This window comes from Pholcus phalangioides, unplaced genomic scaffold (genome assembly GCF_987345545.1).
Source record: "Pholcus phalangioides strain wild (caught in Gottingen) unplaced genomic scaffold, Ppha-v1.0 ptg000022l_1, whole genome shotgun sequence".
In the NCBI taxonomy this organism is placed as follows: Eukaryota; Metazoa; Arthropoda; class Arachnida; order Araneae; family Pholcidae; genus Pholcus; species Pholcus phalangioides.
Window position 1 is genome coordinate 10,891,099 of NW_028301615.1, and position 19,362 is coordinate 10,910,460.

General features: G+C 37.7%; 1 protein-coding gene across 1 annotated transcript in view; it reads left to right on the forward strand.

The window, feature by feature from the left end:
* LOC149069452 (uncharacterized) overlaps positions 1-17,422 on the forward strand; it is a 78,857-nt gene extending 61,435 nt beyond the window's left edge. The window contains exon 4 of the mRNA XM_089249754.1: positions 14,497-17,422. Within this exon, the coding sequence (XP_089105880.1) occupies positions 14,497-14,699 (203 nt within the window). The 3' untranslated portion in view covers positions 14,700-17,422. The remainder of the gene's footprint in view (positions 1-14,496) is intronic.
* Positions 17,423-19,362: the final 1,940 nt, after the last annotated feature.

Consider the following 19,362-nt stretch of genomic DNA (forward strand, 5'->3'; position numbering starts at 1 on the left):
AATTCCGAGGCAAAAATGATTCATCGAGTTCAAAAGAGAGGAGCTTTTTATCATTTCTTGGAAACTGGATTATCGAAACCGTATGTGCATGGATCAGTTCAAATGACGCTGATCATTCACCTCTGGCGGAAATGTCAACAAACTTCCACCCGACGTATTACTGTATCAGTAATGAAAATACGGTACATATGCATAACTCGCGAATACTGGAACATGTAAAAGCCATTGTTGTTAGCTTATGTTACGCTGTTTTTTTATTTTTTACGTGGGCATACTATTTTGTGCAGTTAGGATGATTTCTGGATGAATTACTTGGCAAATGGAGAAGAAAGGGCGACTGATCAAACGCACAGCGGCTCTGTGGGAAATGCTCATCAACAAAAGACGTCCACCCTGAGAGCGCCGTTTCTTTTTTTTTTCTCTCTCTCTCTCTCTCTCGCTCGAGTATTTAAGAGCAAAACATTCAATTTTTTTCCCATCTACATTATAAAAACGGGCTTTCAACAACCATTAAACCAACAGGAATAGCTTTACCTTGTAGTACAAGCATTAACAATAACACGAGCCACAATAACGTCCGCTAGTCACAATAAGAAGACATAGGTGTGCTGAGGAGCTAAATCCATGATAAACTGTTATCTTTTCCACCCCTTTTGGCATCAAAAGGTATCCCTTGAGCTCAACCGCAACTGAGACGAACAGTTCCTTCGGGATCTCTTCTTTTTTTCCCCGGGTCGGTCGGTTGGTTGGTTGCCTGAATTATTTGAATTTCTCTGATCCTGCTTTTGTAACCTACTCTAATCAAAAATATTTTTGGAATATAAGATGCACTCTTTTGTGTTGGGATTAAAACTTGAAAGAGCGGAAAAGTGGGCCTTTAAAGGATTATCATAATCCGCACGTGTCATTTTTTGGGCTTTTAGCGCTATTATGCCATTTTTTCTTTGCTTCTTCGAGGAGAAGTAAAAAAATAACAAGGTGTTCTTCTTTTTTTACTATTTCTCCATCATCGTATCCCTCCCTGCTTTGATGGAACTTCCGATGCGATGCATATAATCGCAAGTTCCTCGTTTTTTCATTTACGAAAAAAAAATATCGAGATGAGAAATTTCCATGTTACATTCCATACTACTTCTATCCTTACGGAAGAAGAAAGGAGATGAAATGCAAAGATTATGGGAATATTTGAATAATCTTGCAGAAATATGTCTAATCCTGATTAATGTGGTACGCTTTACGGAAAAATTCGGGCTTTCACATGTAGAGCGAGTGATTTTTGGTGATTGTTATCGGGAAACGTATTGTTTTACATGTTAGCAACATGCACATTTAACGACACACGCATGAATAACACAAGACGTAAACAAAGAAAAACATACAAGAAAGATTATACATATACTATTCGTTTATGACGCCGAAAATCCAAGTAAACTTGACGAGAAGCAACCTTTGATTTGAATTTTTTCATATCACCGATTTATTTAAAAAAATCAAACTGAAGCGCTGAAATAGAGAAAATTAATCGTAGAACATTAAACTTTTTTTTCCTCCAACCGGCTACTTAAATTGGTAGCAATCTAGAGATTTACAGTCATCACAGTCCTTTTGGGCATCTTTTGGACCTGCTGTCCTCTTTTGTTTCCGTTTCCGAACTTGAACGAGAACCCTCTTACTACTCTCCAACTTATTTCTTGATTAACCATGCTTTATAAGATTCTCCATAGTCATCTAAACTTCGATACTTCTAAAATTTTAGCTAAGCCACCCTACTTCGCCAATAGACCTGACCATCCCCAAAAACCCATTTTTGCTTCTACTCATTGCTTTAAATATACAGCTACTTTCCTTATACATGGTTGAATGGAACAAACTCCCCTCCGCTATTGTGTGGATTCTCCCACAATCACTAAATTTTCGTACAATATTAAACAATATATGAGGGGGTAAGTCGGAGCGGTGTAACATTCATCAGTCACATTTTCAACAATTCTTACTTAAGTCTAGAAATGCAATCGAGAAGTGCTAAGCTGTTGAAAGAACCTTCGAGTCTCTTGAGGTCGCTAAGTATGTTTTTTTATGTTTAACTATGTTTGTATTTATATACTTATGTCTGTACGTATGTTTGCGCTTTGTTACATTAAAAAAAATTAACTAAATCTCAGCTCTAATAATTCGCCACTAGATAGTGAAATCACAAAATTTTTAACATGGGAACCCGTGGTAACAATTCTAGTAAAACCTTTTTCTCCTATCAAAATGAGGATAAGTCGACTGCCATGCATTCGTCCATACTTCAACCCCCTCATATGTACCACATTCAAACGCATCTCTTGTATAGGTCTACTCGACCAACAATACTGTAAAATAAATAAACACAGAGAAGACCAAGGACCCCCTATGCTCAGTGCCGTTTTAAAGCGTGGGCCCACCTGGGTCGTGCGCTTAGAAGAGTTTCGTGATTATGGGATGTGGTACTATGATTTTCGAGAGTAAGTGTGTTAAACCGGCAGGCCGGTAATTCTAGCCAGATAGAGGCCCCTGAACATCACTTGCCCGGGGAAGGGGAAGATATGGTGCTCTTGAGACAGCTATACCTATGCCGTGCCATAGTCCAGATTTTCAACGTTTTAGTTCACGCCAGAGAGATAATTTACCCCGTAAAAAGTAAACCAATTTATTGGGTCATTTTATAGCGACAGCAATAAAAATTATTACAGCTTTTGAGACGGCCAAACCTCAGCAAAAGTCTCGTGGAACCCCAAGAGTTCTGCGGAGCACCGGTTTGAAATTTACGGCATAGTCATTCGAGAGGAAGGTGTATGTCATATATGGATTTTATATCATTTCTGCTAAGGTCCCACCTAGTCGGTCCTTGATTCCCTCACCAGGGGGGGTCTTCGAATAAATGCTATTTGAAGAACACTGCTGTAGAACTTGAGTTGTTGATTCGAGTTTTACTGGATCATATTGTACATTTCAGTCAAGTGCACAAATCTTTGTTTGGTTCTCAATTATCAGTAAAGGCGATTTCATAAGAGATTCCATTTCTATATTAATTATTCCTCATTAAACTTTGAAACAGAAATCGAAGCGAATTCCCACTTATCAATTTATATCCTGATTCTTATTTTTCCGTATCGTATCAACCTCCATCCTAATTTTCACCACTGATTTACAAAATTAATTGACGATAGGAAAGAGATTTTTCTCGATCTTATTCGAACACAAACCTTTAGAAAGGAACGTTAGCTTTCTCCTCCGGGTTCGAATCTGGGCATAGAACGTTAGAAGCAAGTTCTTTACCTACCGATCCTGGAGCGACCACCGATGTGGATGGAGCCTTCATTTCCCACCCAACTCCTCTGGTTGGAAATTTCTGTATGGCTATTTCCTATGACCGGAGTTGGTATGCGGTAAAATAGAATTGGTGTCTTCTCCGGGAATCGACCCCGCATCGTTTTCCATATCATCAATTCGACCGGGACCCGCGCTCTTTTTCCATAGAAGATAAGGGTAATTATAATAAAGGTCCCCGTACTCTGGGTAGTTTTTCTCAAAACTGCTTATCCGAATACAGCCAAAATTTTCGTATATCTTAATGAGATTTATGAAATTTAAATAAAAAGTTATATTTTCGACCACCAAGTGAAAAAGTGGCGTTTTTTATTGATTTTTACTTTTTCGCCATGGACCATATAGCGTATGCACCAAGTTTCAATTGAATACGTTCTCCAGAACGGATAGTATCAGAGTAGTGTCAGTATGCCGACGGGTGCTAAATTTGTCTGAGCAGCGTCAGTATATTGAAACTACTTGGACGGAAAAAGGAGAATTGAATAAAATAGAGCATTACTTTTTCACCTGGTGGTCGAAAATTGAACTTTTATTTATTTATTTCATAAATCTCTCTTCTCACGGTCTCATTAAGATATCCTAAAAATTTGGCCGTAATCGGTTGAGTGAAAAAGTACTAGCAGTACGGAAATTTTAATTATAATCACCCTGTATAAGCAGGAGACCTCTTGCATATCGGACAAGTGCTCTAACAAATAAACCAGAGACACAACTTTCTTTTCCTTATAACAAACATTAGCAGTGTGATGCGCTGAGTGAAAGACCCGGATTCGATTCGCGGAGAAGACATGCAATAACTGCGGGAACCCTGACATAACGACCAACTTTTCTTTCTAAAGGTTTATATCGGCATAACCTCCAAAAAAATATTTTTCCTGAAGTAATGTGGGCCGAGGAAACAGCATCATCTCTCTCTCTCTATACTTGACGAAAATTACAGACTATATTTTGCGTTATCATGCAGAAAAAAATTAATATATTCGTACATATCGGTATAAGTGTGGAATTATTTAAATGCGCGCTATTGCTTTTTATAATCATTGATTAGAAAAGTAAAATTCAGACACGAAAAAGCGTGTCGCACGTGACCATTGCCCAGAACAAGGACTTGATGAACTTAATACAACTCTCTTGTTGGCATTTGGATGAATCATCGCTAATACGACAAAAAATCCGGTTAATACGGCAGGTGGGAAAAAAACACCAGCATTTGGTTTAGCCATGCGGAATTTTTCATCGAATATTTACTCACGTGATGGTCCGAAAGATTTTCTCGAAAATAAATACGGAACTCCTCATTTAAGAGATCACAGAAATTCGCAACGCAATCACACACAATCAGCGAACCAATTACACTGATACTTCGGCTAATGAATGTTTTTTCGTGGTTTTTTGCCTTGGCTAACGAATGCGAAATTTGGGTGACGAACATTTTCGTTGATGTGGATGCACGTGCTGTCATAAAACAGCCGCGTCGTAAAAGCTGAATTTTCGCGCCAATCATCATCAGAATTACTATCACTCGGGCCCGATTTTAACTCATGTTCACTCCGGAATCTTTTTCCAGGTGTACCTACTTCTCCTTCTGAAAGTATTTTTAATCATTTCATGTGAAGTGAAAGAATCACCCAATAGAAAATGCATTTAAAAAAGCAGCCTGTGTTTTCAGAGCACGTGTTCTTTCAGTGCAAGACTCAGCATCAAAGTGAACAGTATGGACATTCTAAGAGATTATCTTTTCCATCTCGTCATAAACATAATATTGTATAACTATAAACCGACATTATGCAATCTTAAGTCTATGATCTGTATGTATCCGACACACAAATGAGCTAACCAAATCACTAATAAGCACGAACACCTACGACTCGACTGGGTTGTATTAGCTTTAGCTGGTGTTGCTTGTGTACACGGGAAAAACTATCTTCAGTGCCTCATCTTCCTGCAAATGCTAATTTATACAATTTTGAAGTTGTTCATTTTTGTCTTCGGCCAGTTTTTGATTTTTTTAGAGCGCTCCTTGGTGTTTTAAAAACTTATCTTTACATTTTGGGCTGTATCTGGAACAGATTGAACGATTTCCCGTAGAAACTTATGAGAAATCGCGTTTCGGCTAGTGAAGATTTCGGCTACGAACGTGATTCTGGAACGAATTATCTTCGTTAGCCGAGGTATCACTGCACAGCTTTAGAAATATTCGTATTCGCTGCAGGGGCGAACGCAAGCGAGAACTATTGGAAGCTCGTGTCCGCTTTTCCCAAAGACGGTTCAAGATTTTAGAATATTTTTTTTAAAACAAAGAAAATACTCTAGAACGCATTTATAATCAACTAGCTATAATACCCGGCGCTGCCCGGGTTTTCTTCAGTTACTGGGAGGATGGAAAAAGTGACAAACTATTACAAAGGAATAAACTATTATACATAATACTGGCAGCATTAAAGAAAGGACAAACCATTGCAAAGACATATGCATGTCTGAAACGAATTGCTAGGGAACCACGGTAACCAAAGTAAACATTCCAAAAGTCAATGTTGAGGCCAAGGAACCATTGTTGCCCGAGAGATTTTTTTGGCCGTGTCGGGCAATTGCCTAGCTCTGACAAACTTTTACAGTAGCCCTCTCTCTCTTTCTCTCTCTCTCACACACACACACAAAATCAATTATATATATATATATATATAGATAGATTTCTTTCAATTTATAATGCTTCTCCACTTCTAAAAGCCTGTCCTGCGTACGCCTGTGATTGGTAGTGGACTCGTATCGGCCGTGTACACATTAAACGAGTGCAAGATGTAAATTCTTCGGCCCCCTCTCTCTTTTTTTCTTTAGGTCTAAAAATAGCTCGATTCTGTCCAGTTCTGCGTGACATTCTATTCGGCCCCCTTTTCAATGTGAAAATTATCAATTTCCTCGCGCTAAGTGACACTTATGGGAAATTCACGTTACAGATGATCGACTATTGTCACCAAAGACACACACAAAAAGCACATATAGCGAAAGAAATGGGGGAAATACGTTCAAGAAGCAAAAAAAAAAAAGAAACTACTCATACAGGGGTAAGGGAGAAGACGAACTCCATTTTCTGGACTTTTTTTTCGGAGGCGTATTCTGTGTCATCCCTTCGTGTACATGGAAGACTCACGCCCCATGCAAAGCCCCCCCCCCCAATACCTGGGATTGTGTGTCCCCCCTACTATCAATTCACCATTAATCTCCTACACATGCAGATATGTATGTATGGAAGTAAGAAGCAGAAAAAAATGGCCGCGTACGTTTTTAGGACAAATAAGATTTTTTCTTGTATATTCCCGGGTTTTTTTTTCTCTCTCTCTTTTGCAAACCATTAATCAGGTTGATATGAGGGGACAATATCGGGGAATCAGGTGGCTAAAGAGACGGAATCTCAACTTCCCGTTTTCTGTTTGAATTTGGAACCGGAGGACTTTGGGGCGCGAGCACGTATACGTGCACGCACCTCCTTAATATGTTTGGTTACCGTTCTTGGGGGGTTACTTTTCCATCCCACCCCTCGAACCCGGTTTTGAACAACCTAATGTGTACTACTAATACTGAATATGGAGGGATAAGTTTCGAACGGAGATATCAGTATTCTGACTTCGTTTTACAGGAGGGTTATACCGATAATTTTTGTCCGTTTCCTTTATTAATTCGTAGGCTTCCTAAGGATTGGTGAATTGATTTGTCTGACTCGTACAAAATAAAATTTTATGAACAACGCGCAGGGATTTCGATTTTTTTTGTGGAGGGTGAAGCCACACTGGGTACAAAAAATTCGAGGTCCTGAAAACTGGAGCTTGAAACTGAAATACGGGGTGTGTCCCATAAATTCGTAAATACTTTCAAAATTCATAAAAACTTGAGTAATTGGAAAATTTGAATGCCCCCCGGTTTAACAAAAAAAAAAAACATATCTTCACACACACACACAAAGAGGGATTTTTTTTTTGCACAGGAGAGAGAGAAAAATTTTGCTCTAAATTTAGATCGGGTTTCCGATTTGCTGACTTTTGATGACAAGGGGAAGTTAGTTTGTTTGGATGAAGGGGTCATCAACCACCCCTTATAAAAATAGGAAATATTCTTAATGGCACCCTGAACTGTGGTTTGTGGTCACCTAAACTAACAATCTCCCTATTGATAAGTCTCCTGGAGAGCCACTTTAGTGATCTCTAAATGTTTCGTGGATCCTTCAAGTAATCTAAAAATGTGTTTGGGCCGCTTAAGTACTCTCGAACTGCGCCACGCATCATTCAAGTGATCCGTAATTATGCCGCGGATCACTTAAGTAATCTGGGAATATGCCGCGGGTAACTTGAGTGATGTAGAGAGGCACTGGGTTAAGTACTTAAGTACCACTTAAGTACTCAAGGGATTTCTAAATGTGCCACGGATCGCTTAAGTGTTCTGGAACTGTGTCGCGTGTCACCTAAGCGATCTGTAAATGTGCCGCTCAGTTTATTTTTACAAAATTAGGTTTGAGGGGGCAGGCCACATCAGCAAACCCCCCCCCCTGCCACATTTGGACCACGGGCCAAGGATTTATCATTATATGGCTTAGAGGATGGGTCACAATGAGTTTCTTAAAAGGAAATTTTGAGTTCTTAGCCTTCGAATAGCATTGAAATATTAACAGAAATTGATTATCATAACATATAAAGGTATTTTCTTTCGTAATTTTGATTTAAAAAAAATATTTTTTGATCGTTTGGGAGGGCGGGAGCCCAGACATATTTTAGAGCAGTGGATTTTAAACAAGGGTCCTCGGGCCTATTATGCTCATTGGAGAGATTTCAAGGGAAACCGTGAGCTTTGATGAGAAAACGGCTAACACATTGTTTTTACATTGCTATAAACTAAAGATTATTTTGTAAAGGGGTCCGTGACCTTCATTTTACTGGCATATGGGATCCGAGGGATCTCATTTTGTTGTTGCAAAGAGTCCGTGGAACACAAAAGGCCAAGAGCCTCTGTTGTAGAGGGCCACAAAAGTGTTTCTACACCGCCCGCAAAATCCCTCAACGCGGCCCGAATTATCAAAGTTTAATAGGATTCGAAGTGGCTTCTTTATAAAGACAACGCGAAATATTCTTGTTATATTCGAAATGATTTCGTTTTGTCTAAGGGTACGTCCATAGTGAACCGCTTCTCGCTACTCGCTTTATCGCGGCTGAAAAAAGATCGTGAAAACTCATTGAGGCGGCCATAGTGCGCTCGCCTACCTGCTTTTACCGGCTCAAACGGCTTTTACTCGCTTTAACCGGAATGAATTATTATTTCTTTTTCTCGCTCGACCGGCTCACCGCTTGCACTTTAAAACGGATACTTTCCTCTAAGTGCTCGTTTTATAGTGGAATAGTAAATTTCGACGGAGTTTTTGTAATGATTAATTATCGTTGATTAATTATGACAATAAAAGAGAAATCGTTAATAATTAAGTAATTAAGGAAAATTAACAATTATAGTGAATCCAACGGAGTTTTTATGACGAATAATTATTGTTAATACTAATCGTGAACTAAATATGGCATAATAAAAGCGATATCGTTAATTAAGGTTAATTAACGATTATATTGAATCCAACGGAGTTTTTGTTGGATAATTGTTGCTAATACTAATCGTTAATTAGTTATGACAATAATAAGCGAAATCATTAATTAATTAAGGATCATTAATGATCATACTAAATCCAACGGAGTTTTTATGAATAATTATTGTTAATACTAATCGTTAATTAATTAGTTGACAGAATAAAAACGATATCGTTAATTAATAAAAATTCCGTTTGATTTAGTTTTATCGTTAATCATTTTAACTAATTAACGATAACTAAAGATATTAGTTTATTAGCTAATTATCGATCATGATTTAGTTTTATCGTTAATAAACTAATTAACGATAAAACTAAATCAAGCGGAATTTTGTAACGATTAATTCTTGTTTTTCCAATCGAAAATTTGTTGTGGCACTAAAAGTGAAATCGCTAATTTATCAATTATTTAATTAACTATAATTAGCGATTACACTGAACCCATTGCAACTTCAAGGCGAGTCCTATTCATTTTATGTACATTCGTCATTCTTTCATGTTTAATTTTATGATAAATATTTTTTGTTGTCAACAAAAACACAATAGATTCCCACGTGATAGCTCCATGATGCCAACTGCTCATGCAGGCAGACGCTCCCGCGAGCGGTGCACTATAGCCACCACCGGCTAGAATCGCGCGGGATCATCTCGCCTTCTACAACTGCCACGTTTAAGCAATAAAGCGAGAAGCGGGAAGCGGTGCAGTATGGACGTACCCTTATGTCGACATGTTCGCTTTCGTTCGAGTAAAAGTCGAGCATCTTCAGCCTGCTGCTCGCGAGCACCCGAAAAAACGACGCTTGTGTCTCATTTCATGCTCGTAATCGACACCCAAATTGAATCATTTCATTTAAGTCCCACTGAATAAATTCGCATTGTTACTTGGTTTTAGAGGGAATGGTTGGTTCATGATCTTGGCTTCCGTGCTGTCTTATGGGAAAAAATCCCCTGCACATTTAAGGGAACACATTTAAAAAATTTTATTCACTTTAGGCTCTGCATATTTTTTTCCCCAATTCTGTGGATATTTTTGTACAATTCAATTAGAATTTTCAGGATTTTGGTTGCCGGTTTGTTTTTTTATTTGGTTTTTTTTTTCGAGTTTAACTCAAACTGAACTTAAAAATAGTTTATGTAGTTTTGAGAAAATTGAATTTTAAAAATATTTCAAATGCACTTCAAGCACAGGTAAAACAAAAACTCACACTCTGGTGCTTCAGTGATCACTAGAGATACGTAAATTTCTCAAATAAAAAATCAAAACTTCGCAAAAAAATAGTTTTGAGATCGGAAATTTCGCATTTATTCGCAAAAAAACCCTTCAAATTGAAATTTTTGCATTCGCTAAAACCGACACAATGTTTTTCCTAAGTATGATTGCGGCATGTCTTTAATTTAAATTAATAGCTGTGCCCTTCTTAAAAAGTTTATAAGCACTAACATTCATTTTTTTTGTGCATTTGAAGTCTACTACTACTACAACTACTTAACCGTACCATGCAACTCATAGTTTTTCCTCTGGAGAATTTCTAAGAAATCGGTATATGCAAGAACATGGTACGTATGTGTGCGTGGCCCAAACATATTTATGTGGCCGAAGTAATTCACATTTCGAGTTACACTGGTGGCATTTAAAGTCTGTTGGTTTACCATTAAAAGTAACTGTATGTAAACATGATCGTTTCTCTCTATAACGTGTCACGTCTTTGAAAACATATTTTTTGTAAAAGACTTCCAGTAATAAATTAAGATACAAAGAATGATGTAGGTGTTGTTGCGGCTTCAGATGGCCAAAGTATTTATATGCTGGTGGGCTTCATTCGTTGCCTTGCATGTCGTGTTCAGAGAATAATTATGTGCTTTTGTTTTTAGCATAATATTGTGACCCTCTTCAATTCACCATTCTCATTTGCCAAAATCTCGTCTTTTTTTAAAAATTCCTTTGACTTCGTCGCTCAAAAGATTTCAAAACTGTTGATTCTCTTCTCTACTCCACAAAACTTCCGCAAATGGATAGTTTGATTGTTCCAAATTGTCAATTAGTTCCATATTTTCTCACAGAACTCAGAAGCGAAAGTCACAACTGAACTCGTACTTTATGAGTCGGAACTTCATTTCAAAACTGAAGAAACATTGTCTGAATCAAGTACATATCTTGCAAAACAATCGCATGCAATAAGGTGATCTAGTTTATGTAAGAGAATATCGGCTTTTAAGCCCATAAATAGGAAGCTAGGTGCAAATACTGAGCAAAATTACGGCCAAAAAAATTTCGCTTTTAATTAAAACTGCAAATTATGGAAATTACGCAAAAAAGTAGCAAAAAAAAAAATCAAATTTTTGCATTTATTCGCGCGTTTTGCATTTATCCTATCTATTACGTGAACACGAAAAATTTGAATATATCCCTAGTGATCACCAATTTTTTTTTACGAGCAGCAGCTTGTAGATACTTGGTCTAAATTAACCTTATATGCTCGACGGACTCTTTTCGTCAATAAGATGAATTTCATGGACCTACTGGGCTAATAAAATGAATGAAGGCCACGGGTCCGTTTACAAAATAATATTCAGTTCATGTCAGTTTAAAAATAATGAGTAGATTGTTTTCTCATCCAAGCTCACGGAATCTCTTGATTGTCTCCACAGTTGCTTGGTCGAAATGAATGTTTTTAAACATTCATAAAATATGAGTGTGATTGGCGGGGTAGATAATATATGTACGCAATGGAATATCATCATTAAAAAAATAGAGCTTCCTTTTTTTTAATTATCGCATCAACTCCATCTTTGAAATTGAATCTAAACGTTTCTCTCGTATTTTACGGTATCTTTCGTTTGAACGATCCATGATCCTATTGAGAAATTGTTTTTCTGCTGAAGAGCGAATCGAAGAAACGGAAACGTTTTTTCCCATACGGGTCTCGACACCTCGATTCCGTTCTCGAATCAAATTTTGTTGGGATTAACGTTTGTTGTTTTTTTTTTTTTTTCTTAGCTCGCCATCTCTGTATCAAGGATATATTTATCATTAAACGGACGTCAGCGGGTCTCATTCATTTATCAATCAGTGTACCCACATGATACTACGGCAAACATTTTTTTTCCTCGGCAGCCAAATAGATCTTATTATGCTCCATTCCTCTCTCTCTCTCTCATGTGAAAAACCAACAGTTTCCACGGGCGGTGTTTTTACCCCGAACACTCCTGTTTACCTATTGTAAACTATTTCATTTATCAAGGACGGATTGGTTCACCACCGAAGAGTCGGTTGGTTGTTGCACTATTTGATGGGGATCCTGTGACGATTTTTCATCTGCGTATCTATCTTATCTATGCGCATAAAAATGAAGTAAATTCTTTCCATTCGAATTCGGAAAGGGAGGGGGGGGATGTTGAGTAAATGGAAGCGTGCTTTTCTACTGCCGCTTCCTGCGATATCTTCGGATCGCCACAAAGAAAAAAGGAACTTCAAGAAGAAGTTTGATCTTAAAAGTCACCCAAAGTTTTCTTAGGAGATTCCCGCTTCCACTTGCTCCTCCAACTCTCTCTCTCTCTCCTACCTGTATGCGTGCATACGTCTATCTCAGTACGGGGGGGGGGGGGGGGGGAGCAAAAGAAAAAAACCTCTCCTAAGAAAGTTTGTTCCGGTTTTGCGATTTTATAATGCTCCTTCTTGCGCTTATAACCGAAAGTTACATATCAATTCAGTAACCAAGATTAAGGTTTTTGATCCCCAATTTTATGATCTTTTTCCTCCCGAGGTCGATCGGCATCTTTGGTCTGTTCACTCCCCAGACTAAACATTTGATCAGCTTGCTGCTCAAATTTCACATCTAATGTGGGTCATGAATATAGTACGGCTATGCGCAGAAATTAAGGTGCGCTTAAAAATTCATTCCTTTTTCTCCTCCCCTTTTGATCGAGTATGATGTCAAGTCTGGTTTCGATATTGATTTCCAACTCGAACATTTTGTATTCGAGCGTATTCCCTCACGATTTCTATCAACGACGCAACGCAACAAATTCTCTCTTCACAAAAAATGCTTCTATTGTACATATATAATGTGCTTGGTTGTATTCGGCCAAGGCACAATAATGAAAAATGCCTTCCAAAACTAACGCGTGATTGAGCAAACATCGGTGTGTGTGGGCCATATTATAGCTAGTAGTATTTTGTGCACCATATTTCGTAGAGAACATTCTCGTAGACCTTATTTCGCATACATTTACTTTTACGGAGCGTTGGCCATAAGCGAGAGATAAATTACTTTTTATTTCCTCTCTGTGGGTTAACACTGATCAAAACGTATTGAAATATTTTTTTTACAAATACGGATGTAAATTGGTGTATATGTTAGCATATTTAAAAAAAAAAACCACTATCAACACAGCAATTTTGATTAATTGGAATGGATTTTTTTTTAATTAGTTCAACTAAACTTCTTTTAGTTGATTAGTTCAATCAGCTCTTTCTAGATGAAAATGTATTACACTTATATATAGCTGTATTTTGTACTGAAATGTGACTAAAGATGTACTTTCCAAAATATAAGAAAAGGGGGAAGAAAAATTAGCATAATGAAGTTTTTCCATCATGTACGTGCCATATATATTCAAATACCGGATCGCATAAGGTTAAAAGCCAAATACCAACGGGGGAAAACTGATGAAATCAATATAAATAAACAGTCTAATCGCGTTATAACGAACTACAAGAGACCAGAGAAATCACTTCGTTATAACGAAATTTTGTTACAAAGGAAAGGTTTATGCATTGTCCCTATGTAAACTTTTCTGAGGGATTAGAAAAGTGTTCGTTAAAACGAGATTTTTCCTCTGTAATTGTATTGGTAAAAGCAAGATTAGACTGTATATACAGTACTGGTGGTCTTTTCTGTATAATTACCGTTACTTTCTGCGCATTTTAAAATATAGAGCGGGAATTTGTATTTCAAAATGATAATATACTTTCTATTTACTTTTGAGCCCGGTAAAATTATCGAATGAGCCAGATTGGCCTTCGTGCAGATGTTCGAGTACCTATGGTATAATGCAGGCTTCTTCAACCCTACTGCTAATAACAAAAAATGCTCACTACTTATCGCGATTTTTCGCTCACGAAGTCTTGGTAGATGAAGCCGTCTCCGTTCAAGTTCAATTCAAAAAATCACATCACATGGTCTTAATTTAAGTATATGCGTCAATTTTCGAACTCTTTTTTTTCTGATGCTGGGCATAAACGTGCTTGTGATTAGAAAGAATATTGGCTATCCCCCCACCTTCTGAAATTCTACGTAATGTACGTCATAAAATTCGTACGTACAACACACATACTCATTCATGCCGGAATCAGAAAAATATTCAAATAATGACATATGAATTGTATAGGATTGTCTGATCAAATCTGAATAATTTCGTTCACTGTTTTTAAAACTCAATAAGAAATTACTTATTAGTAAATTAAAATTAGATCTGAGCCTATTGTAAATGGTATTTGATTGATTTGTTTTTGCGTGTCTTTACAGGAGAAAAGCCTTACAAGTGCCTTTGGTCAGAGTGCGACTGGCGATTCGCAAGATCGGACGAACTGACCCGTCACACGAGGAAACACACGGGTGATAAACCATTCAAGTGTAAGGCATGCGGCAGAGCGTTTGCCCGTTCGGATCATTTGGCCTTACACATGAAGAGACACATGCCTAAACCTCCGAAGAACAGCAACTGTTGATGTAATCCGAACGAAACAGGCTGCCATCTCATTTGTCGGTTGTATTGACATTCGTTTCATCGTGTTCGTCGTCACAAGGGACGGATAATGTCACAACATCATGATGTACCTCGTTTTAACAATGTTTATTTTTATTTTTATTACGAGAAAAAAGAAGTATCCGTAAAGTACCCAGGAACAAACGCAACTCCAACATGCGTTGAATTTGCTCAAACAAATTTTGTCAAAAATTGCATCTCAACCATCTTTCTTCAAAACTGAAACAAAAAGTGCTTTCAACTTTTTATGAACGATGCCGTTTTAATCATGAAAAATGTCATTTTTAAATTTTAGCAATATTTGAGAAAAAGAAATTGATCAGGACGTCCATTTAATGATCGTCTTTGGAATAAATTCAATCAACGTCAATGTTCTTAGTAGTTTAAAAAAAATCGAAACCCTCTGAATATTTTTTCTTTTTTTGTTACACTAACTCCTTATCTCAAGTCAGAGAGACACCTTCAAACTGATCGACACCCCAGAGGCGTACGTAGGATCAACATTTGGCGGGGAAGCACTAAGTTTTTTATTGGATGGGAAGCGGAGATAAATTTGTTGTCAGTTAAAAACCTTTAAAAAAGCGCTTAAGTTAACAGAAAATGATCAAAATTTACATATACGAGTATATAATTGAATATTTGTTTGTGTTGATGTGTTCTCTATACAACGATTTTCGATCGATCGTCGTCAAATTTTACATATATATCAAACGAGACCCGACTTGAACGATGGGCTACTTTAAAAGTTCGTCAGAACTGGGCAAACACCCCAAATGGCTAAAAACTGTCGGGCAACAATGGTTTCTGAGCCTCAACAACCACTTTCGGAATGTTTACTTTGGTTACCGGGGTTCCCTAGCAATACGTTTGAGACATTTATATGCCTTTACAATGGTTTGTCAATTTTTTCAATCCTTCCAGTAATTCAAGAAAACCCGACAGCGCCAGGAATTTTAGTTAGTAGCATATAAAATGACTTTCGATATATTTTAATTATTTTACAAAAATATTTGTTTTATATTTAATTTTTAATTATTTGGAGGGGGAATGGCACACACACACACAACTCCCAATGCGTGGGCGCGGTAGCATAGGTGGATAAGATATTCACCTAAAGCACCAAAGGATATTTTTAGAGGTGTCGCGAATTTAATACTTGGTTCATCCTTGTCAGAAACTTTCCTGATGCGGGGTACAACAAAAACGACGACAAGACCACAGGAAAAGATCGCTACCACAAAGAGTCCCAGACAGAGGGGTTAGCGCATTAACCTCTCGGTGAGTATAAAAAAAGGCTGCCGTTCAGAATCGGAAATAAATTGTATGGGCCCCGGTCTTATTATCCCTCGCGTGCAGAAAATGGCCGTGGTTCGATGAAAATGACCAAACGATCCCCTATGCCTCTCCCCCCCCCCCTCCTGCGTACGCCTGTGATATCGACACACTGGAAAACTACCCTATTCCAGTTGCATTCAAGAACTCACACTACGCTTGTCTGAGTTTGAACACGTGTCAGAGTCCCTATATGGGTGCTCTTTTGTTACGTTGAGCACAAACGGCGCTAGTTACCCGGAAATGATTGAAGACCCGCGTTTCAGAGGATCAGAAATTCATATAATAAACACTATATTGATATTACTGAACGGATTATTGTATCAGAAATATTTCGTTTTCTCTGAAATTCTCAGAAATATATCGAAGTTTCGTTTCGATGTCTGAAGCTCAAGTCTCTTTCAATATCGTTTCTTTTTGAACTTTCAATTTGACTCGATTTACAAACACCTACAGCACGATGATATATACGCACGAAGTAAATTACGCAAGTACTGTATTTATATACACACACGCAAAATAAGTTTAAATTATTATAATACGCACAATTTTACGCATCGGAAAAGCAAGCGCACTCTCCACATCGATTCCGTCGGTAATTCTATGAAATCTATGATTCCTGTGATGCGAGTTTTTACAGTTGTTGTATTTGTAAAAATGGTTGAATCATCTGTTCAAGTTGTATTTTGAAACTGCACAAATTTTTAAATTATTTTCTCCATCGCACGATTTTGTTGTCTGTTGAAATCATGTGCTCATTCTTTTCGCTAAAATGTTATTATGCAGCAATCCACGTGCCTTATATTATAATGCTATAGCCATATGTATACATTTTTTTTTAAACCATTTTAATCATTCTGCGTGCCTTACATCATATTTGCGAGTATTTTTTTTTTGTGACCTCACGATTTGAAGTATTTTGTAAAAGAAAAAGCACCGCTCGTCGTGATCTTCTTCCTCAAGTGCCATCAAAATGTGAAGCCCCCGCGATTAATGTGACGTCCCGTTTTCTTGTGCACCGACATTAATCCGTTAATGGTAGTATTTTTTTTTTATCTTTTTTTTTTTGCCCCTCATTGTATTTGTTATTTGTTTTGGAAAGTTTCTGATTTGATCCATTTTCAGTGTGGAAAAACCTTTTGAAAAAGGATTTTTGAATGCTTACTGGGGGGCCACGTGCCTGTTCATCAGTTTGGGCAGCTTTTGTAATACACGATTTATCTCTCTCTATCTCTCGTGTTTTTTTTTCCATTGCCCTCGACCATTCATGTTAGATTTTTTTTACATACCAGTGTGCCTTTTGTATAAATTTTATTGCATAACTCTTTGAAAATAAAATTGCTTTCAGAACTGAAACAAAAAATGTGTTGCACTATTTTTTGAGTAAATACTTTTCAACCGTTTTATCTGCTACGCAGTCGAACTCGATACATACTCTAAGTACAACGCGATGCTTTCATACGGGGCCGCAACTAGAAGGGGAGCAGACGGGTCTGGTGTGCCGGACCAGGTAGGGCGCAAATTTCACCCTTTAACCTCTCCTTTAATATTACAAGGGGACATAAAAATCCGTGCTTGCCCCAGCTGACCAAGCATCTAGTTGCAGCCCTGCTTACATAATATGAAAATCCAAGCATTTACCATCAAAATAAAGAAGACAGATTACAGCACCAACAATAACAAAACAAGCACAACTATGACGACATAAATACGTTAGAGGCTGAACGTGCAAGCTCAGAACACACATTCCGACATGTACTAATTCTTTAGAAATTCCGCAGAGGAATGTGTACGAGGTGCATGTACTACCTAGTAGCAGTATAATTCACCTCGGCTTTAACGACAATAATTGGTGGTCTGGACCGATCGCCATACAGATGTGTTTCTCAAAGTATGAGTAGCAAATGTAAGGAGCGTCGCGCCAACGTTTATAAGGGACATCGTGGTGAGCTCCCCATATTGATGCGTGCCATGTCTCTTCCAGACTATTCGGATAAACAATGATTTCTACTACTCAACCATACATGTCTTATCTAGTATGAATGTTATACCGCCGGAAGCACATCACACACATAAAATGCAAGTACCGTGTCTCCCTGCAGAGAGACTTTTTTAAATCGGCGACCGACTCGCATTCACGCCTCGAAGTTATGAAACCACAGAAAATCAGCTTCACTTGACAACCACTGTGCCGCAAACGGAGTTTGAACCTGGATCCTCACTATGAGACTCCAACACGATGCCCACACGACCGCACAGCAACGATAAACAACGACTGAGTAAAGGGAGCTGCGGGTGGCAATATTTTAAGAACCACCAAAAAAAGGACTTTTAGGGGTCCAGTCCTTTGTTTGCCTGTGTGGCCGATCTTGGGGCCCCGTGGGGAAAGATGATCTCATAATCCGTTGGTGACATTTCAGTTAGAAATTCCTTGGAATATGGACTGGGTCACCGTTTGGTTAGGATGTTAAGATGATTCTCATCACATTGAGGCAAAGTTACCGGCTTTTCTAATGATACCTAACGTTGGAAAAAATTATCACATTGTTTGATTGTTTGGGCCATTGGGCAATTTGCCTGTTGGGGCGTTGTATTTGTATTTGTATTTGATGTTCCGACTTGCTCCTTGGCATGACTCCGTACTTTACTGTAATCTTGCCTGTCCTGATTTTTTTTTCTGTGTCCCGTTTTTCAACCAAGATCTCTTTGATTCACAATCTTTACCAATACAATCGGGGGATGAAGGTAATTTGCATTATTTATATTAATTTTTTTATTATAAATATGACTATAAATATTCATATTATATCATTTTCAATTTTTCTCGTTGAAATGCATCTTAAACTGCGAACTTACTGTAGCATTATATTTTTCACCACAGGTTATTGAGTAATGCTTTCAAATTTCGCTGGATAATTGGCAACATTTTTGGTGAGAATTAACAATGTTCCGCATTCCAAATTTCCCGTATTTTCCTCGAACAAATATGGCCTTCCTAATCATAATGAAATTACAACATTATACGCAGAATTTGATTGCACATCTGATTGGATTTTTTGTCAACACAGAGGTTGAAAACTTCAACTTGGTTGTAACGAAAAAATTTCATGGAATCTACAGTTTTAACCGACTTTACTTTTACTGTAGAAACTTGAACAGAATCTCGTAAATATAAAACAGTATTCTTTATGTACCACTTCGAATATTTTTGGCAATTTTTCCTTCAATGTTTTGCGGAACCTTTTACACAGTTATTAAAGCGCATTATTTTGTTTAATTGTAATCGTGCATTT